Source organism: Cynocephalus volans, chromosome 14 (assembly GCF_027409185.1).
Source record: "Cynocephalus volans isolate mCynVol1 chromosome 14, mCynVol1.pri, whole genome shotgun sequence".
NCBI classification, from domain to species: domain Eukaryota; kingdom Metazoa; phylum Chordata; class Mammalia; order Dermoptera; family Cynocephalidae; genus Cynocephalus; species Cynocephalus volans.
Genome location: NC_084473.1, coordinates 102,293,231 through 102,315,078, shown reverse-complemented (window position 1 = coordinate 102,315,078; position 21,848 = coordinate 102,293,231). Strand labels below are relative to the sequence as shown.

At 43.0% G+C, this 21,848-nt stretch overlaps 1 protein-coding gene across 6 annotated transcripts in view; it reads left to right on the top strand.

Moving 5' to 3' along the window:
* Window positions 1-21,848, top strand: part of UXS1 (UDP-glucuronate decarboxylase 1) — a 151,948-nt gene that overhangs the window by 93,769 nt on the left and 36,331 nt on the right. For 4 of the 6 annotated variants that reach the window (XM_063078023.1, XM_063078028.1, XM_063078024.1 and 1 more), the window contains 3 exons: window positions 192-249; window positions 2,363-2,466; window positions 4,747-5,500. The exons of 1 other annotated variant lie outside the window; for it this stretch is intronic. In XM_063078023.1, coding sequence (XP_062934093.1) covers window positions 192-249; window positions 2,363-2,466; window positions 4,747-4,878 — 294 coding nt within the window. In that variant the 3' untranslated portion in view covers window positions 4,879-5,500. Of the gene's footprint in view, window positions 1-191; window positions 250-2,362; window positions 2,467-4,746; window positions 5,501-21,848 lie in introns of those variants that run through there. One more of the 6 variants, XM_063078025.1, reaches the window with a different exon arrangement.

Sequence of the window (21,848 nt, the reverse complement as noted above, 5' to 3'; positions counted from 1 at the left end):
GCCATTTAGCTCTTCACCAGGTTGAGTGACTGCCATCACTTGGGGAGACCCCAGTGAAATAGGACAATCAGACGAAGTGACGCAGAGGCAGGCAGGAGTCAGCTGCAGGCACCTCTGGAGGCGAGCGCGTGGTGTGGGTGGTGGGTTGCTGTTGTAACTACACTTATAACCAGAAACTATTTCTTCCTTAGGGGAACCCAGAAGAACACACAATCCTAGAATTTGCTCAGTTAATTAAGAACCTTGTTGGTAAGTCAGATAAATCACTTCCTCAGTGGAATCTGCTACACTCATAGTATCGGTTGATAAACCTTGACTAGAAAATGGGTAATTAATACAGGGTAAATTGGATTAATACTGAATATTTTGTCAGGAGCACTTAATTGTTTCTAATTCTTTAAGTAATAGGAAGATAAAGGAAGACAGTGGATAGGTTTTGTTCAAAACATAATTGCAAGTTTGCGCAGAGTGGGGGGAAGAGATTAGTTCCCAGCGTTTGAGACATGATTGTGTTAGGTCATCCTGCATGGGGCAATGATTGGATTTCCACCCTCTGGGCATGCTGAGCATGGAATTTTGTTTTTGTTTGTTTTTTTTTTTTAAAGAGATGACCAGTAAGGGGATCTTAACCCTTGACTTGGTGTTGTCAGCACCACACTCAGCCAGTGAGCAAACCGGCCATCCCTATACGGGATCCGAACCCGGGGCCTTGGTGTTATCAGCACCACACTCTCCCGAGTGAGCCACGGGCCGGCCTGAGCATGGAATTTTGGAGAGCAAGAGACAGCAACCCAAATTTGGGTGTTTCTGGAGAGTCTGGAATTTTGTTTGTGGTCCTGGCCTGCCTGGCTGTGAGACCTTGCAGGCAGCATCACCTGGGAGCTTATGACCCTCCCTGGTCAAGGCACGCTCTTAAGCCCTGAGAAGTCCATGTGTTCTGGACCAGCCCAGGGGTTGCAGACATAGAACGGGTGAGCCCTTGGTCTCCTCCTCAGGATTGCTGGAGTTCTAGGAAGTCTGGCTCTTACAGGTTGTCTCTCTCTGGGCTTGGTCTGGATATTTGAGTCAAGACGCAAACCGACTAGACTGGTTAGCCGGAGCAGGGATGAGCATGCTGTGGAGTGTTCTGAAGTGACCATCCAGACCCCCACCCTGCTGGATCTGACACTGGGCTGTCACTCACCAGCACTGTTCTCATCAACCCTGTTCCATGTGACAGCAGAGACAGTGGTCTTCCTTACACATAATCTGCAGCATCTGTGGCTCCATCAGCCCCCATCCAGGTCCACATCCCCAGCTTTTCCATTCTGAATCTGTCTGTCCCTCCCAAGAGAAATGGATGTGCTCAGATCACAGCTTCTGTGCAGTCCTGCCTTCTAAACCCTTGGTCCCCAGAGTGTGGCCAATGGGCCAGCAGCATCCAGGCACTTGTTAGAACTGCAGAGTCTCAGGCTCCACCCCAGGCTTCTTTGGTCAGAAGTTCGAGAATCACTGACCTAAGACCCAAAGGGGATGCAGTATCACCACCGTGTGTCTGTGTGTGTCTCAGTGTCACACCTCCCCAAGCCCCAGTGGCTAAAGACAACAATGGTTTTATTTGCTCCAGAGTCTGCAGTTGGGACTGGCTTCCTCTGAGGGTTTCTTCTACAGGTCTGGCCAGCAGTCCCTGGTGTGGCTTTGTTCTGCGGGGCAGCAGGGTCTAGGCCCAGCTAGGGTGCTGGGCAAGCCAGGCTGTTGTGTCCTTCGTGGGGTCTCTCCAGTAGTGTAGCTGACATCTTTCGTGTATCTGCACAGAGCTGGCTCTGGCTGGAGCGTAAGTGCCCAAGTCTTCATGAAGTACAGACCTAAAACTGGCCATGATGGTCCCCCCCTGCATTCTGCTGGTTAAACAAGTGGAAGGCAGGCTCAGTTCCAGAGAGGGGCTCTCTAGCGTCTTAACACCCAGGTGAGGCCCAGCTGCAGCATCAGAGATAACCCCATTACCACATTTGTGGTTTTCACTGACGTGGAGGTCGTGCTCAGTGGCACGTCTGTGTCTGTTAGTGTTGTGGGTGGTCTGCCTTGGGGCAGGCCCTCTTGTTTTACGAGGAGTCCCTCGGGCCTGCAGAGACACAGTAACCTGCCCCTCACCAAGCTCCAGAGATGCCAGAAAGAAGCCCGGCACCTTAACGTGGTCAGTGCAGAGGTGGCCACTACAGGCATGCTCCCTGGATTTCTGAGCAGGATGGTCCCTTATGTGGCTCAGTGGCTTTGTGAGAGCTGCATATACACAGTCTGCGCAGATGGAGCTTACTTCAGTTTCACTGGTAAAATGACTCGTCCCTTTGTGATTGTCTCTTATTTTTTTAAAAAAACAACTCAGGTAGCAGAAGTGAAATCCAGTTTCTCTCTGAAGCCCAGGACGACCCACAGAAAAGAAAACCAGACATCAAAAAAGCGAAGCTGATGCTAGGATGGGAGCCTGTGGTGAGTGCAGGGAGCTATGTGGCCCCCTGGGGAAGGGTCTGCCATCTGTCACATCTCATGTCCTATGGGCACTGGCCCATGTTGGGTGGTCTGGGGTGTCCGGACAGATGTAGGGTTTTCTGTGGCCATTAAAAGAGCTTCTCTCCTGGGCCGAGCCCGTGGCGCACTCGGTAGAGTGCTGCGCTGGGAGCGCGGCGACGCTCCCGCCGCGGGTTCGGATCCTACATAGGAATGACCGGTGCACTCACTGGCTGAGTGCCGGTCACGAAAAAGACAAAAAAAAAAAAAAAAAAAAACTTCTCTCCTATCATGAGTCTCACTTTCTATATCCGACGAAATGGCTTGGGGCTGCTTGGGCTCTGTTTTCATAAAATCACACACACCCAGCTTAATCGTGGGAGCATTGTCAGGCGGGGGCCTTGACTGGTCCTGACTGCCTCTGGCGACCTGCCTCTTTGGATGTGCAGGGTTGGGCAAGGGCGAGCCACCTGCAGGTAGAGCCCCTTGTCGTAGTGAGTGAGACTGAAGGGCACGGGAGAAGGTGACCCTGTAGACCTTCTGTTGCTCTTAGGCTCAGTCAGCCCCTCACCCTGTCCTATGAGACACTATGGAGTGCAACTGCCCCCCAGCCTGTGAACTGGAGCCCCCAGCCTGTTGGCTGCCTCCACCTCCACACTGTCTGCCATGCCCTTCCCCCCGTAGGTGATTACAGTCTCTTCCCTCTTCCAAGAGCTGTCCCCCAGGGCTGCGTGTGGATGCTGCATTCTCATCCTGCAGGTCTCTTGTCCCTCAGAGGCCACCTCCTTTGAGAGGTCTTCCCAGGCCGGCCGCACCTGCAGGAGCAGACCCACCACGCTGTCCATCTGCTGTATCTGGCCGTCCCCTCCTTGCTCATCCCCATGTGTCCCGCTGGAATGTGGGCTCCCTGGGCCAGAGGCATGTGGCCTCATGCATAGCAGAAGCCCCAGCAGCTGTCACAGCCCAACACACAGTAGGTGCTCGACCAGTGTTGTACCATCCTAGGTATAGCCTGGCACATTGCAACTGCCTGGCTGTCCTGGCACAGTCAGAGAGGTAGGGACATGGCCAAGAGCTAGCTCGGTTTACCTCTTAAAAAAATATGTAGTCATGAGAGCTAAGTAGAATCCTAGAATGTTGACCCTTAAAAGGACGTTGAGAGTTCCAGTCCAATCCTTACTTTATCCTGTGAGGTACAGTCTAAGTGATCTGCTGAGAGCCACAGAAGTTTGTTAAAATTTGTGGAAATAAAAATATGATTATGCCCAAACTTAACAAAATCTAATAATCCAAGCTGTGCAAAACAAGTTACAGCAAGTGTAGACACTGCTTAGTTTTTGAAGGAATTTGCCTTTGGTCCCTTTGTAAGTAGAACCTATATTTTAAATGAAATATTTGTTAGAGAGGCCAGTGTACATTCCTACATGTTAACTGTTGGTTTTACATTATGTGAGGTATGTATACAGTCAGTATTTTATGTGGGTGTGTTTATTCGTGTGTGTGTGTGTGTAACAGCTTGTCAAGGCATAATTGGCATACAGCACACTGTGTTTAAAATGTACAATTTGACAAGTTTCGACACCTGTGATGCTCTCACCACAGAGCTGACAGACAAGCCCATGTCCCCAGTAGCTCGCCAGTGTCCCCTGGCAGTGCTGCCTCCACACGTCTCCCTTTACACTCCTAGGTGCAGCTGACTTGCCTCTGTTTCCTGTTGGCTGCAAGGCAGCTCCCAATTAGGTATCTTTCCATGGTGTGGTGTGAGCATGGTACCCCTCAGACTCAGTCTCTTAGGTCTGTGGGGTGCACGTGGGCCATCCCTGGAAAAGCGTGGAGGGTTAATGTCACGGTGAGCATCAGGTGTGCGGGTGAGGTGCAGATCGCCGCCTCAGAGCGTCTTCCCTCCACTCCATGGCAGATGTCTCCTGAAAGATAGGGCAGATATGCATTATTTTAAAAGCAGCCTTTCCGATTGATTGGAACTGGAGTAGATGTTCATATCAGCAAGAGGTAGTTTGGGGTCTTTTGGGGATCAGCGCTCATTTTATGTCAATGAGAGTGTCACTTATTAAATTGTGTACAATGCATCCTGAAAGCAACTTGGGAAGGACAACTGGCCTTTCCAGGGTGGGCCACGACAGCGTTGTGGCCAGCCTGTGGTCCTGGGTCTTCAGAAAGAGGCTGATGGACGACTGTACGCCAGCACGTCTTGTGAAGTCTGCTGATATGACCTGTCTGTCTCTCTCACTTTTCTTTAAACAGGTCCCACTGGAGGAAGGTCTGAACAAAGCCATTCACTACTTCCGTAAAGAACTCGAGTACCAGGCAAATAACCAGTACATCCCCAAACCAAAGCCTGCCAGGATAAAAAAAGGACGGACCCGCCACAACTGACCCCTCACTCACAGGGCACAGGCTCCCTGTTTTACACTCGACGGGATGTATTTTTGTTTGTTTGTTTCTTAAAAAAGACTTAAAACTGTTGTCATGAAGAACAAACTGGAATTTCATTCTGAGGCTTGCTTTAATGAAATGGATGTGCCTAAAACTCCCCTCAAAAAAACTGCAGATTTTGCCTTGCACTTTTTGAATCTTTTTACGTAAAATAGCGTAGATGCATCTCAGCATATTTTCAAGTTTTTTACCTTGCTGTGAGAACTTATGTCGTGACTGTCATTGACAGTTTTATTTACTGGTTTCTTTGTGAAGCTGAAAAGGAACATTAAATGAGATGAAAAATACTGATTTTATTTATGAAAGTAGGTACTTATGAGACATTATACTATGCATAAAGAAAAAAGAACCTAGCAGTATTGTCAAGCAGGTGGTGCACCGGCATTTATTTTCGGGCAGATAAAAGAATTCTGTTTGAGAGGTTTATGTTTCTTTTTTTTTAACTCAGAATTTTTCCAAGGTCTAGTTTTTAGTTACGAACTTGACTTTGAAATATCTCTGTTGGTTATCATGATCAAGTATATTTGAAATCACTACTGTGTTGTGCTGCATATTTGGGGTGGGGGGGATAAAGATAACATATTCTTGGTTAACCATGGTTAAATATGCTATTTTAATAAAATATTGAAACTCACCAGTCATGGACTTTCAGTTTTAAAGATTAGCTTTCTGCTTTTCATGGGGGGTTGTTGGATTGCTAAGAAAAATATTGGAGAATTTAATTGAAAAGAAAATTCTGAGAACATCTAGGTTCATGTAATTGTGTGGATGCTGAAAATGTTTATATGCTACTTGGGCCAAATCTGGGCATATAATATTAACTGCTGTGTGAAGTTTTCAGGTCTTACCTACCATTAGCATCATTTTTGTGTCCTTTCCTGGCAAAATAGACAGATGTTCTTTGTTGCCAAGGAAGAAAAGCCATTTGTTTTAGGTAGAAAGATTTGTGAAGTAGGCTGTCAAGTGAAAACATTGAGAGATTTTGTTTTTATTAAGAGCTCTTTCAAGGCTTAGAATTAGGGTTTTATTTTTCCTCTTGTAATAAATGCAAGGATAGCAGAGCAAGTTAAAGCAGCACACATTCCACGTTAATTGGCTCTGCATGATGGTGACAAAATCCTGAACATGCGGGCATCAGGGAATGCCGGTGTGGAACAGGTGGGAGGACACTGCTTGTGTGTCAGGAGCATTTAAAATGAGAGACCCGGGCCCGGCCCGTGGCTCACTCGGGAGAGTGCGGGGCTGATAACACCAAGGCCACGGGTTCGGATCCTATATAGGGATGGCCGGTGCGCTCACTGGCTGAGCATGGTGCTGACAACACCAAACCAAGGGTTAAGATCCCCTTACCAGTCATCTTTTTAAAAAAATAAAAATAAAAAATAAAAATGGGAGAGCCTGTGAATCCTACTCAGTGTAAACTAGACTTGCCTGTCCTTGGGATTTTTTTTAACTGGATGTGTTTTTCGAATCGGAATCCCCAGGGCCAGGCCAGGGATGCGAGGCTTTGCTTCTTTGTCATGCTAAATTCCTCAGAAGGTTCTGGAATTGAAGCCAGTGCTGGATTAGATGTAGTATGAGAGAGAAAGGATGGTTTCTTATTTTTAATTCTCATTATTTTGGCTGGAACCAAGTAAGTGCATTTCCTTTACTGAGATGCAAAGAACAGGGCTGGGTGGCGTACTTGGGAACTGCTGATGTTGACTCCAGGCCTTGCAGAAGCCGCGTGGATGGGGGTGGCTGGAGTCTCATGCAGCTGAGCTGTGCAGTGCCATGCCGGGGGACCCAAAGGGCAGGGTCCAGAATTCTCTCACCTTGTCACTTGGTAATATCTGGAATTCTTCCATGAGATTCATTCTTTTGATTTTCTTACCCATGATCTTCATAAAATATTTTCAGGGGAGGTGGGATGAGGTTGTGTCTAATTCCTTCTAAGGAAAGGAAGGGGTGGTAATGCATCCAGGGAAATGATGTGAGCTTTGAATTAAGCACATGAATGTCCCACTTTGGAGGCCTGGAAGGTGTGAGTAGGTGGTGTATTAGGGTTCTCTAGAGAGACAGAACCAATAGGATGTTTGTAAACACATGAGAGGAGACTTATTAGGGGAATTCGCTCACACGATTGTGAAGAGGAATCCCACGATAGGCCATCTGGAAACTGGATGCTGGTAGCATGGCTCAGTCTAAAGCTGATGGTGCCGTTGGTGTAAGTCCTGGAACCCAAGAGCTGAAGAGTCTCAAGCTCTGATGTCCACAGACGAGAGAAGAGTGTGTCCCAGCTGCAGCAGAGAGACAGAGAGATTTGCCTTTTTTCTCCATTTGTTCTCTCCAGACCTCCAGTGGGTTGGATGGTTCCTCTACACATTGAGGGCAGGTCTTTCCCACTCAGTCCACGCAGGCTCTCGTGCTAATCTCTTCAGGAAACACCCTCATGGACACACCTAAAAAGATAGCTTTACCAAGTTTCTCAGCATCCCTTAGTCTAATTCAAGTTGACACCTAGAATTAACCTTCACAGGTGGATAGTTGTGGTCTGAATGTTTGTGTCCCCTGAAGTTCATGTGCTGAAACCTGTTCCCTAATGCAGTAGTACGGAGAGGTGGGGCCTCTGGAAGGTGATGAGATCACGAGAGTAGAGCCTTGTGAATGGGATTAGTGCCCTGATAAAGGAGGCAAGGGAGCTCAGTTGCCCATTCAGCCACAGCAAGAAGGCGGCGTCTGTGAGGAATGGTCCCTCAACAGGCACCGAGTCTCTCAGCACCTCAGTCTTCTTGGACTTTCCAGTCTCTGCATTGTGAGTAATCCATTTCTATTGCTTTAAGTTACCCAGTCTAAGGTATCTTGTCATAGTAGCCCAAACAAACTAAAGTGGTGCCCCTACATTTCAGGACTGGCTCTGAATCGAGGCTTCACTGCTGTTGCTTGTAGGGACAAGATGGGGATGCCTACTCTTGTGACTCCAGTGACTCCAGTGACAGTGGGCTGAAGCAAGGTACAGAGTGTGAACACACGATTTCGTCTACTCACTCTTGATACTGAGCCCCGTTCACTGGCACCAGGTCGAACCTCATGGTATGGTGGCGGCTTCCATCCGTGGCAGTTGGGGCCACCGTTCTGGTTCACAGGTCATAGTTATGTGTAAACTTGACTTTGTTCTTAGATGCTGGTTGCGTTGAGCGGAGTGCTGGTCTGTTCATGACTGTGAGTTATGATTTGGTCTCATAAGACTGTGGGAAATCTGAAAAATTCTCAGCAGTTTTTTGGAGCAGAGGAGTTGTGAGTTTTAACATTTCAATTTGTCTGTTAAAGTGATTTGTGCACTTTACCTAGACTTTCTCAGTGGTCAGTTGTTACCTCTGATAGGGAGTTGAAAATTGCATTACCCCGAGCCTGTCACAACAGAACCCAGGGTTGTCACGGTGCTTTAAAGACAGCAACAGGGCGTTGTTCTGATCACCAAGATGTTACCCGCATGTTTTCTCTGTATTAAAAATTCCTGGTTGTTCCCTGTTTGTACCTTAGCCACACTGGGGAACAAGGGTCATGTTTATCTTTAGCTGTGTTGTGAGAAGAAAAAAGAATGTTATTATCAAGAACCTCAGTGTTTTTGAAAGTCTTACTATTTTGGTACTTTTTTGATTTTGAGTTTCTGTATTTTATGTACATTTTGTTGGAAGTAAAACTAATGGGATGTTGTATAGAGACCCAGGATGCAAGGGAGGTTAGTTTTTAAGGAAACTATGATAAAAATGCAGGGAAGAGAATTCCATTTTTAAAAAGATGGGTAGAATGCTTTCCCTATTTTTCCCACCAAGTACAATTAAAAATTTTTGGACATTATATATATAAAACAAACATAAGAAGACTCTGAGACTTGGATAGAAAAGGTAGACTGACTGGGGACCTCGGGACCTGAGGAAAGATACATGGGCTGAATTGTGTTGCCTCAAAACTCGCATGTTGAAGTCCTGACACCACCACCACCCCCTACCTCAGAATGTAACTATTTAGAGATAAAGCCTTTAAAGGTGATTAAGTTAAAATGAGGTCTTTAGAGTGGGCCCTAATCCAATCTGACTGGTGTCCCGAGGAGTTTAGACACCAGACATGTGCACACACAGAGGAAAGGCCTTCTGCAAGCCAAGGAGGGGGCTCAAGAGAAACCAAACCTGCTGGCGCCAATTGATCTTCAACTTCCTGCCTCCAGAACTTTGAGGAAATAAACCTCTGTCATTTCAGCTACCCAGTCTCGTATTTTGTTATGGCAGCCCTAGCAAACTATAAAGCAGTGACTTCTCTGGGTTTTCTTTTTGCCTTACATATCCAGACTGGGAGCTGGAGAAGCCATTAACCCAGGAACTCCCACAGACACAAGGAAAAAAAAAAAAAGCCCCAACAAAAACGTGTTTTCAGTAGCCAACATTCCAGAAAAGGGGCAACCTTGGAAAACAGAAAACCTAAACAATAATGGCTCTGCTCCAGCCAAATACCACATGAAAAGACCTGCAGCTCCAGCCCCATCCCCTCCAGCAGAGACCAAGCGGGACCTGGAATCCCACCCGTACCTGGTGGTAACAAGACACCTCCACTTCCCCTCCTGCTCCTCACTGTGTTGGTATCAGAGAGGGCCTGAGCTGGGACGTGTGTCTCCACTGGGTGGTCATGATCCCGACCTTGCAGTATTGGCAGAGACTATGTGGGAAGCCTGGACTTCCACCCCCTCTCCACCCTGGGGTGCTTTCACAGGTGAGTCAGGGCTTTCAGCGCTTTGTAACAAGACAACCTCCGTGAGGCCACAGGGAAGCAGTAACAAGGTTTAATCAAAAACTACTCACCACACCAAGAACCAAGACGATCTCAAACTAAATGAGAAAAGACAACATGTCAGCACCAAGCTGACACAGATGTTAGAATTATCTGACAAGTATTTTAAAGCAACTGTCATAAAAATACTTCAGTGAGCAGTTACAAATATGCTTGAAACATGAAACAATAGAAAACCTTAGAAGATATAAAAAACTAAATGGAAATTTATTTTTTATTTATTTTTAATTTTTTAAATTTTGTTTTGTCGATATACAATGTGGTTGATATAAATGGAAATTTTAGAACTGAAAAGTAACCTAAATATAAAGCTCTGTGGATAAGTTCAACAGCAGAGTGCAGAGAACAAATAATCCCTCAACTTGAAGATATAGAAATCACCAGCCTGAACAACAAGTGGAAAATAGACTGAAGAAGAAAGTGAACAGATCCTGGCAGATAACATGGAACTGTAACAAAAGATCTGTCATGCGTGGGGGTCCCAGAAAGAGAGGAGAAAGAAGACAGAGCTGGAGAAAATGCAAAGAAAAGGACCGACAATTTCCCAAATTAGGCAAAAAAAAAAAAAAAAAAACACCACCAGAATCAAAATGCCATGTGAACCCCAGACAAGATAAACATAAGGAAATCCATGCCAAGGCACATCACAGTCAAACTGAAAACCCAAGCCGAAGAAAAATATCTCTGAAGCAGCCAGAGGGGACTGACACAGGGATGTCTCCAGGAGCACAGCGGTTACAATGGCCTCAGGTTCCCATCAGAAACCGCAGAGGCCCGAAATGACTGACACACATTTTTCAAGTGCTGAAAGAACTGTGACTAGAATTCTGTATCCAGCAAAAGTATCCTTGAGGAATGAAGGAGAAATCAAGGTGTTTTCAGATGAAGCAGAATTATGAGAACTTGTTGCTACACTACAAGAATGACAGAGTAAATTCTCCAAACAGGAACCGATAAAGGGAGGAATCCTGTGGCATCAGGAAGGAAGAAGACATGGAAAGAGCAAAAATATCGACAAATGAGGTAGGTTTTCCTTCTTTAAGTGTTCTAGATTGTCTTTGAAACAAAACTTACAACACTTACCTGGTTTACTATGTAGAGGAAATAATTAGACAACTATATTATAAATGTCAGAGAGTAAAAGGAGGTAATGTTTTCTTCCACACTTCACCCAAACTCAAAAGTCGACACCAGTAGATTTTGATAAGTAATATGTATATGTAATGTAATACCTAGAGCAACCACCAAAAAGCTATACAAAGATATGCTCAAATGCACAAACAGGATTCTAAAAAAAAAAAACCAGTTTAACCTACAGGAAGGCAGGAAGAAGAAAGCAAATAAAACACTAAAGTTAAAAGCAGATTTAAACTTTAACACAGTAATTACTTCAAATGAAAATGATCTAAAGATCCCAATGAAGAGATACTGGCAGAGTAGTTGATTTCTTTATTTTATTTCTTTATTTATTTCTTTATTAAATGTTTTACTACTTTCTTTTTTTTTTTTCTTAATTTTATTTTATCGATATACAATGTGGTTGATTATTGTGGCCGATTACCGATACCTCCCTCCCTCCTCCCTCTCCCCCCTCCCTCCCGACAATGTCCTTTCTGTTAGCTTGTCGTATCAACTTCAAGGTATTGTAGTTATTATGTCTTCTTCCCCCCCCACCCGCCTGGTTTGTGTGTGTGTGTGTGTGTGTGTGTGTGTGTGTGTGTGTGTGTCTGTGTGTGTGTGAATTTATTTATTTTTAGCACCCACCAATAAGTGAGAACATGTGGTATTTCTCTTTCTGTACCTGACTTGTTTCACTTAATATAATTCTCTCAAGGTCCATCCATGTTGTTGCAAATGGCAGTATTTCATTCGTTTTTATAGCTGAGTAGTATTCCATTGTGTAGATTTACCACATTTTCCATATCCACTCATCCGATGATGGACATTTGGGCTGGTTCCAACTCTTGGCTATTGTAAAGAATGCTGCGATGAACATTGGACCTTCGACTTGATGATTTCCTTTCCTCTGGGTATATTCCCAACAGTGGGATAGCTGGGTCATATGGTAGATCTATCTGCAATTGTTTGAGGAACCTCCATACCATTTTCCATAGAGGCTGCACCATTTTGTAGTCCCACCAATAATGTATGAGAGTTCCTTTTTCTCCGCAACCTTGCCAGCATTTATCGTTCAGAGTCTTTTGGATTTTAGCCACCCTAACTGTGGTTAGATGGTATCTCAGTGTAGTTTTGATTTGCGTTTCCCAGATGCTGAGTGAGGTTGAGCATTTTTTCATATGTCTGTTGGCCATTTGTATATCTTCCTTAGAGAAATGCCTGCTTAGCTCTTTTGCCCATTTTTTAATTGGGTTGCTTGTTTTCTTCTTGTAAAGTTGTTTGAGTTCCTTGTATATTCTGGATATTAATCCTTTGCCAGATGTATATTTTGCAAATATTTTTTCCCACTCTGTTGGTTGTCTTTTAACTCTGTTAATTGTTTCTTTTGCTGTGCAGAAGCTCTTTAGTTTGATATAATCCCATTTGTTTATTTTTCCTTTGGTTGCCCATGCTTTTGGGGTCGTATTCATGAAGTCTGTGTACAGTCCTATTTCCTGAAGTGTTTCTCCTATGTTTTCTTTAAGAAGTTTTATTGTTTCAGGGTGTATATTTAATTCTTTAATCCATTTTGAGTTGACTTTAGTGTATGGTGAAAGGTGTGGGTCTAGTTTCATTCTCCTGCATATTGATATCCATTTCTCCCAGCACCATTTGCTAAAGAGGCAGTCTCTTCCCCAGTGTATAGGCTTGGTGCCTTTGTCAAAGATCAGATGGCTGTAGGTGTGTGGGTTGATTTCTGGGTTCTCTTCTATTCCATTGATCAGTGTGTCTGTTTTTATGCCACTACCATACTGTTTTGGTTATTATAGCTTTGTAGTATAGTTGAAAGTCAGGTAGTGTTATGCCTCCAGCTTTATTTTTTTTGCTCAGCGTTGCTTTGGCTATGCGTGGTCTTTTCTTATTCCATATAAATATCTGGGTAGTTCTTTCCATTTCTGAGAAAAATGTCATTGGAATTTTGATGGGGATTGCATTGAATTTGTATATCACTTTGAGTAGTATGGACATTTTCACTATGTTGATTCTTCCAATCCAAGAGCATGGGATATCTTTCCATCTTCTTGTATCCTCTCTAATTTCTCTCAGCAGTGGTTTGTAGTTCTCATTATAGAGATTTTTCACATCCTTGGTTAACTCAATTCCTAAGTATTTTATTTTTTTGGTGGCTATTGTGAATGGGCAGGCTTTCTTGATTTCTCGTTCTGCATGTTCACTATTGGAGAAAAGAAATGCTACTGATTTTTGTGTGTTGATTTTGTATCCTGCTACTGTGCTGAAATCATTTATCAACTCCAAGAGTTTTTTTGTAGAGGCTTTAGGCTGTTCGATATATAGGATCATGTCATCTGCAAACAGGGACAGTTTGACTTCATCTTTTCCAATCTGGATGCCCTTTATTTCCTTTTCTTCTCTGATTGCTCTGGCTAGTACTTCCAACACTATGTTGAATAGGAGTGGTGAGAGTGGGCATCCTTGTCTAGTTCCTGTTTTTAAAGGAAAAGCATTCAGCTTTTCCCCATTCAGGATGATATTGGCAGTGGATTGTTATATGGCTTTAATTATGTTGAGATACTTTCCCTCTATACCTAACTTATAGAGGGTCTTTGTCATGAATAAGTGCTGAATTTTATCAAATGCTTTTTCAGCATCTATAGAGATGATCATATGGTCCTTGTGTTTGACTTCATTAATATGGTGTATCACATTTATTGATTTGTGTATGTTGAACCAACCTTGCATCCCTGGGATGAATCCCACTTGATTGTGGTGAAAAATTTTACGTATGTGTTGTTGTATTCTGTTTGCTAGTATTTTAGTGAGGATTTCTGCATCTATATTCATCAAGGATATCGGCGTGTAGTTTTCTTTTTTGGTTATATGTTTACCTGGTTTTGGTATCAGGATGATGTTTGCTTCATAGAATGAGTTTGGGAGATTTGCGTCTGTTTCAATCTTTTGGAATAATTTGTAAAGAATCGGTGTCAATATCTCTTTGAATGTTTGTTGAAATTCTGCTGTGAATCCATCTGGTCCTGGGCTTTTCTTTGTTGGGAGCTTTCTGATAACAGCTTCAATCTCCTTTATTGTTATTGGTATGTTCAGATTTTCTATATCTTCATGGCTCAGTTTTGGGAGCTTGTGTGTGTCCAGAAATTTATCCATTTCCTCCAGGTTTTCAAACTTGTTGGCGTATAGTTGTTTATAGTAGTCTCGAATGATTCCTTGTATTTCAGATGAATCAGTTCTAATATCACCTTTTTCATTTCTAATTTTTGTTATTTGAGTCTTCTTTTTTTTTGTGAGCCATGCTAATGGTTTGTCAATTTTATTTATCTTTTCAAAAAACCAACTTTTTGATTCATTGATCTTTTGTATTGTTTTTTGGGTTTCAATTTCATTAAGTTCTGCTTTGATCTTTCTTTATTTTATTTTTTTTTTAATTTTTTTTAAATTTTTATTTTATTTTATTTATTTATTTTTTAATTTTATTTTATCGATATACATTGTAGCTGATTATTGCTCCCCATCACCAAAACCTCCCTCCCTTCTCCCACCCCCCCTCCCCCCCAACAGTGTCCTTTCTGTTTGCTTGTCGTATCAACTTCAAATAATTGTGGTTGTTATATCTTCTTCCCCGCCCCGGTTTGTGTGTGTGTGTGTGTGTGTGTGTGTGTGTGTGTGTGTGTGTGTGTGTGTGTGTGTGTGTGTGTGTGTGTGTGTGTGTGTGTGTGAATTTATATATTAATTTTTAGCTCCCTCCAATAAGTGAGAACATGTGGTATTTCTCTTTCTGTGCCTGACTTGTTTCACTTAATATAATTCTCTCAAGGTCCATCCATGTTGTTGCAAATGGCAGTATTTCATTCGTTTTTATAGCTGAGTAGTATTCCATTGTGTAGATGTACCACATTTTACGTATCCACTCATCTGATGATGGGCATTTGGGCTGGTTCCAACTCTTGGCTATTGTAAAGAGTGCTGCGATGAACATTGGGGAACAGGTATACCTTCGACTTGATGATTTCCATTCCTCTGGGTATATTCCCAACAGTGGGATGGCTGGGTCGTATGGTAGGTCTATTTGCAATTGTTTAAGGAACCTCCATACCATTTTCCATAGAGGCTGCACCATTTTGCAGTCCCACCAACAATGTATGAGAGTTCCTTTTTCTCCGCAGCCTCGCCAGCATTTATCGTTCAGAGTCTTTTGGATTTTAGCCATCCTAACTGTGGTTAGATGGTATCTCAATGTGGTTTGGATTTGCATTTCCCGGATGCTGAGTGATGTTGAGCATTTTTTCATATGTCTGTTGGCCATTTGTATATCTTCCTTAGAGAAATGCCTACTTAGCTCTTTTGCCCATTTTTTAATTGGGTTGCTTGTTTTCTTCTTGTAAAGTTGTTTGAGTTCCTTGTATATTCTGGATATTAATCCTTTTTCAGATGTATATTTTGCAAATATTTTCTCCCACTCTGTTGGTTGTCTTTTAACTCTTTTAATTGTTTCTTTTGCTGTGCAGAAGCTTTTTAGTTTGATATAATCCCATTTGTTTATTTTTCCTTTGGTTGCCCGTGCTTTTGGGGTCGTATTCATGAAGTCTGTGCCCAGTCCTATTTCCTGAAGTGTTTCTCCTATGTTTTCTTTAAGAAGTTTTATTGTCTCAGGGTGTATATTTAAATCCTTAATCCATTTTGAGTTGATTTTAGTATACGGTGAGAGGTATGGATCTAGTTTCATTCTCCTGCATATCGATATCCAGTTATCCCAGCACCACTTGCTGAAGAGGCAGTCCCTTCCCCAGTGAATAGGCTTGGTGCCTTTGTCAAAGATCAGATGACAGTAAGTGTGTGGGTTGATTTCTGGATTCTCTATTCTATTCCATTGGTCAGTGTGTCTGTTTTTATGCCAGTACCATACTGTTTTGGTTATTATAGCTTTGTAGTATAGCTTAAAGTCAGGTAGTGTTATGCCTCCAGCTTTATTTTTTTTGCTCAGCATTGCTTTGGCTATGCGTGGTCTTTTATTGTTCCATATAAATGTCTGAATAGTTTTTTCCATTTCTGAGAAAAATGTCTTTGGAATTTTGATGGGGATTGCGTTGAATTTGTATATCACTTTGGGTAGTATGGACATTTTCACTATGTTGATTCTTCCAATCCAAGAGCATGGAATATCTTTCCATCTTCTTGTATCCTCTCTAATTTCTCTCAGCAGTGGTTTGTAGTTCTCGTTATAGAGATTTTTCACCTCCTTGGTTAACTCAATTCCTAAGTATTTTATTTTTTTGGTGGCTATTGTAAATAGGCAGGCTTTCTTGATTTCTCGTTCTGCATGTTCACTATTGGAGAAAAGAAATGCTACTGATTTTTGTGTGTTGATTTTGTATCCTGCTACTGTGCTGAAATCATGTATCAATTCCAACAGTTTTTTTGTAGAGGTTTTAGGCTGTTCGATATATAGGATCATGTCATCTGCAAACAGGGACAGTTTGACTTCATCTTTTCCAATCTGGATGCCCTTTATTTCCTTCTCTTCTCTGATTGCTCTGGCTAGTACTTCCAACACTATGTTGAATAGGAGTTGTGAGAGTGGGCATCCTTGTCTAGTTCCTGTTCTTAAAGGAAAAGCTTTCAGCTTTTCCCCATTCAGGATGATATTGGCAGTGGGTTTGGCATATATGGCTTTAATTATGTTGAGATACTTTCCCTCTATACCTAACTTATAGAAGGTCTTTGTCATGAATGAGTGCTGAACTTTATCCAATGCTTTTTCAGCATCTATAGAGATGATCATATGGTCCTTGTGTTTGAGTTTATTAATATGGTGTATCACATTTATTGATTTGCGTATGTTGAACCAACCTTGCATCCCTGGGATGAATCCCACTTGATCGTGATGGATAATTTTTCGTATGTGTTCCTGTATTCTGTTTGCTAGTATTTTAGTGAGGATTTTTGCATCTATATTCATCAAGGATATCGGCCTGTAGTTTTCTTTTTTGGTTATATCTTTACCTGGTTTTGGTATCAGGATGATGTTTGCTTCATAGAATGAGTTTGGGAGATTTGCGTCCGTTTCAATCTTTTGGAATAGTTTGTAAAGAATCGGTGTCAATTCCTCTTTGAATGTTTGCTAAAATTCTGCTGTGAATCCATCTGGTCCTGGGCTTTTCTTTGTTGGGAGCCTTCTGATAACAGCTACAATCTCCTTTATTGTTATTGGTCTGTTCAAATTTTCTACGTCTTCACGGTTCAGTTTTGGGAGCTTGTGTGTGTCCAGAAATTTATCCATTTCCTCCAGATTTTCAAATTTGTTGGCGTATAGTTGTTTATAGTACTCTCGAATGATTCCTTGTATTTCAGATGAATCAGTTGTAATATCGCCTTTTTCATTTCTAATTTTTGTTATTTGAGTCTTCTCTCTTCTTTTTTTTGTTAGCCATGCTAATGGTTTGTCTATTTTATTTATCTTTTCAAACAACCAACTTTTTGATTCGTTGATCTTTTGAATTGTTTTTTGGTTTTCAATTTCATTCAGTTCTGCTCTGATCTTAATGATTTCTTTCCGTCTGCTAACTTTAGGTTTGGATTGTTCTTGTTTTTCTAGTTCTTTAAGGTGAAGTGTTAGGTTGTTCACTTGCCATCTTTCTATTCTTCTGAAGTGAGCATTTAATGCAATAAATTTTCCCCTCAATACTGCTTTTGCAGTATCCCACAGGTTTTGGTATGATGTATCATTGTTTTCATTACTTTCAATAAACTTTTTGATTTCCTGCTTGATTTCTTCTTGGACCCATATGTCATTAAGTAGAATGCTGTTTAATTTCCATGTGTTTGTATAGTTTCCAGAGTTTTGTTTGTTATTAATTTCTAGTTTTAATCCATTGTGGTCTGAGAAGATACATGGGATAATTCCAATTTTTTTTAATTTATTGAGACTTGATTTGTGACCTAATATGTGATCTATCCTGGAGAATGATCCATGTGCTGATGAGAAGAATGAATATTCTGAGGTCGTTGGATGGAATGTTCTGTAGATATCTGCCAATTCCAATTGGTCTAGAGTCTTGTTTAGATCTTGTGTTTCTCTACTGATTCTTTGCCTAGATGATCTGTCTAATATTGACAGTGGAGTGTTCAGGTCCTCTGCTATTATGGTATTAGTGTCTATTTCCTTCTTTAGGTCTAATAGAGTTTGTTTTATAAATCTGGCTGCTCCAACATTGGGTGCGTACATATTTATGATTGTTATGTCTTCTTGATGGATCAGTCCTTTTATCATTAAGTAGTGTCCCTCATTGTCTCTTTTTATGGTTTTTAGTTTAAAGTCTATTTTGTCAGATATAAGAATAGCTACTCCAGCTCGTTTTTCTTTTCTGTTTGCATGGTAAATCTTTTTCCATCCTTTCACTCTTAGTCTGTGTGAATCTTTATGGGTGAGGTGGGTCTCTTGTAGGCAGCATATAGTTGGGTCCTGCTTTTTGATCCAGTCAGCCAGTCTGTGTCCTTTAATTGGGGAATTTAAGCCTTTAACATTAAGAGTTGTTATTGAAAGGTGTTGATTTATTCCTAGCATTTTATTGGTTGTTTCGTTGTCTTAGGTGTCTTTTGTTCCTTGCTTTCTGATTTACTGTTTGGTTTCTTTGTTTGTTGGTTCCTTAGGTTGTAGATAGTGTTTTTGTTAGCTTGTTTTCTCTTCATGAATTCCATTTTTATTGTACTAGCGGGTTTAGATTTTTCTTGGGTTTTTATGGCAGTGGTAGTTATTTTTCGGGAACCAAACCCAGTACTCCCTTGAGGATTTCTTGTAAGGGTGGTCGTGTGGTAGTGAACTCCCGCAGTTTTTGTTTGTCTGAGAAATATACTATTTGCCCCTCATTTCGGAAGGATAGCCTTGCAGGGTAGAGTATTCTTGGCTGGCAATCTTTGTCTTTTAGTATTTTGAAAATATCATCCCATTCCTTTCTAGCTTTTAGGGTTTGTGATGAAAAGTCTGATGTTAGCCTGATTGGGGCTCCCTTATAGGTGATTTGACGCTTCTCTCTTGCAGCTTTTAAGATTCTCTCTTTGTCTCTGAGTTTTGCCAATATGACTATGACATGTCTTGGAGAAGGCCTTTTTGGGTTGAATATGTTTGGAGATCGTTGAGCTTCCTGGATCTGAAGATCTGTGATTTTTCCTATACCTGGGAAGTTTTCTGTCACTATTTTGTTGAATATGTTTTCAATTCAATCTCCATTTTCCTCCCCTTCTGGAATACCCATGACTCGGATATTTGATCGCTTGAGGTTGTCTGATATCTCTCTCAGATTTTCTTCCATGTCCTTGATTCTTTTTTCTTTCTTTTTGTCTGCTTGTGTTATTTCAAACAGCCCATCTTCAAGTTCAGAGGTTCTCTCTTCAACTTCGACAAGCCTGCTGGTTAAACTCTCTGTTGTGTTTTTTATTTTGCTGAATAACTTCTTCAGTTCAGCAAGTTCTGCTACATTTTTTTTCAGGACATTGATTTCCTTGTATATTTCCTCTTTCAGATCCTGTATACTTTTCCTCATTTCATCATGATGTCTAGCTGAGTTTTCTTGTATCTCATTCAGTTTCCTTAGAATTATCATTCGAAATTCCTTGTCAGTTATTTCAAGGGCTTCTTGTTCTATAGGATCTAGAGTTTGAGATTTATTAACTTTTGGTGGTGTACTTTCTTGATTTTTTGTATTTCTGGTGTCTTTTTTTTGGTGTTTATTCATTGTGGCAGGGGGTTTCACAGTCCACCGGTTTGAGACTAATGACTAACTAGGATGTTGCTGTGGTTGCCAATTTGGTATGGCTCCCGCTGTGACTGCTCAGTTGGCCTCTAGTGTCTTGTGTCTGTGGTTGCCTCGGGTCTTGGGCTTCTCCGGGGATCCACATTTCTGGTCAGCTTGGACTCTGCTGGGCTGGTGGATCACGTACCACAGGGTGTGTGATCTCTGTTGAGCTTTCACTTCCTGTACAGGACTTCTCCCCGTTCCGTGTGCTCTGGCCCAGGCTGTTAGATCGTGCAGTGGCGACCCCACCGGTGTGTGGTTTCTGTCGAGTCTCCGCCTCCCTGGCCGCACGTCTCCCCCCTCTGTGCACACTGTGCTGGGCTGGGGTGTGTCTTCTGCACCCCTCGTCTATCAGCTGGGCCTTCAAGACCCTGCTCAGCACCGCCTCGCCCAGGAAGTCTACCAGGTTTCTGCTAGGCACAGACGACCGGTCTCTCTGGGTGCCTTTGTAGCACTGTGTAGATCTTTCTCAGGTCTTGTTCACCTTTGTATCCCCCGGGTATAAACCGAGTCTAGTGCCCGCCTGCAGCCTGCTCTCCAGCAGGTTCAAGAGGACCTGGGAACTCTCCTACCACACTATTCCCAACCAGAAATTCGTTAGGCTTTTTTCCAAACTGGTGGCCGCAGAGATGGTATCTGCCTCCCAGTAACAGGAAGTTTACCGGGGCCGGAGTCCAGGGTGTGGTGGAGTGACAGTCGGCCCGCCCGTACTTCTTTGCCCTCCCAACACTGGTCCGGACGCCCCACGCCCCCAGCCCCGCCAGAGAACCGCGGAGGGAGTGGGAGAGGAGGCCGGCCCGCAGGCTCCGGAAAGCCCCGCGCCAGGCCAAGCAAATGGGCTCAGTGATGGCCGTGTAGGGCGGAGCTGCCCGCACCTGGGAAAATGGAGGCAGCACCGGGGCGGTGAGTGGCCTGGTGGTGCAGGCGGGAGCTGCGTGGGCATCCACCCCCCGAACAGAGCTGTGCCAGGGATCACTCACAGTGCTGTGCCAGGTCGGGTGCTCGCTCTCTGTCTCTGGTTTGTCGCCTTCCGTGTTCTCGGCGCTGCCGCCTCGGGCTGTTCAGTCGTGGCGCGGCTCGGGTGCTCCCAGGAGTCTTCTTTAATGCCGGTCTGAAACCTCGAATCCTGAATAGGGCAGCTGGCCGCCTTCAGCACGGCCCCAGCCTCCGGGATCCTGGCTGCATCCACAGCAGCCCTGGCGCCGTGTTCCCTGTTTCAAGACTCGCTTTTGCAGCTAAGAATCAGTTCTTTTCCTGCTCCACACTTCAAAGCTGTTGCCTGTAAATGAGGCAGCCTCTCCTGCCGGGGGCAAAGTGGCGTTGAGCCCCCACGACCGGCCAGCAGCTGTAGTCCTCCCTTAAGAGATGGTGATAGGAAGGTCCACAAGTTTCCCGGCTGCCTGAGGCCCAGTGGCCGCCTTTTACACCTCAGCTACTCCGTGCCAGCCGCCGCAGCCGCTGCCATCTTGAAACTCTCCAAGTTCTGCTTTGATCTTAATGATTTCTTTCTGTCTGCTAACTTTAGGTTTGGATTGTTCTTGTTTTTCTAGTTCTTTAAGGTGAAGTGTTAGGTTGTTCACTTGCCATCTTTCCATTCTTCTGAGGTGAGCAATTAATGCAATAAATTTCCCCCTTAATACTGCTTTTGCAGTATCCCACAGGTTTTGGTATGATGTATCATTATTTTCATTAGTTTCAATAAACTTTTTGATTTCCTGCTTGATTTCTTCTTGGACCCATATGTCATTAAGTAGAATGCTGTTTAATTTCCATGTGTTTGTATAGTTTCCAGAGTTCCGTTTGTTATTAATTTCTAGTTTTAATCCATTATGGTCTGAGAAAATACATGGGATAATTCCAATTGTTTTGAATTTGTTGAGACTTGATTTGTGACCTAATATGTGATCTATCCTGGAGAATGATCCGTGTGCTGATGAGAATGAATATTCTGAGGTCGTTGGATGGAATGTTCTGTAGATATCTGCCAAGTCCAATTGGTCTAGAGTATTGTTTAAATCTTGTGTTTGTCTGCTGATTCTTTGCCTAGGTGATCTGTCCAATATTGACAGTGGAGTGTTCAGGTCCCCTGCTATTATGGTATTAGTGTCTATTTCCTTCTTTAGGTCTAATAGAGTTTGTTTTATAAATCTGGCTGCTCCAACA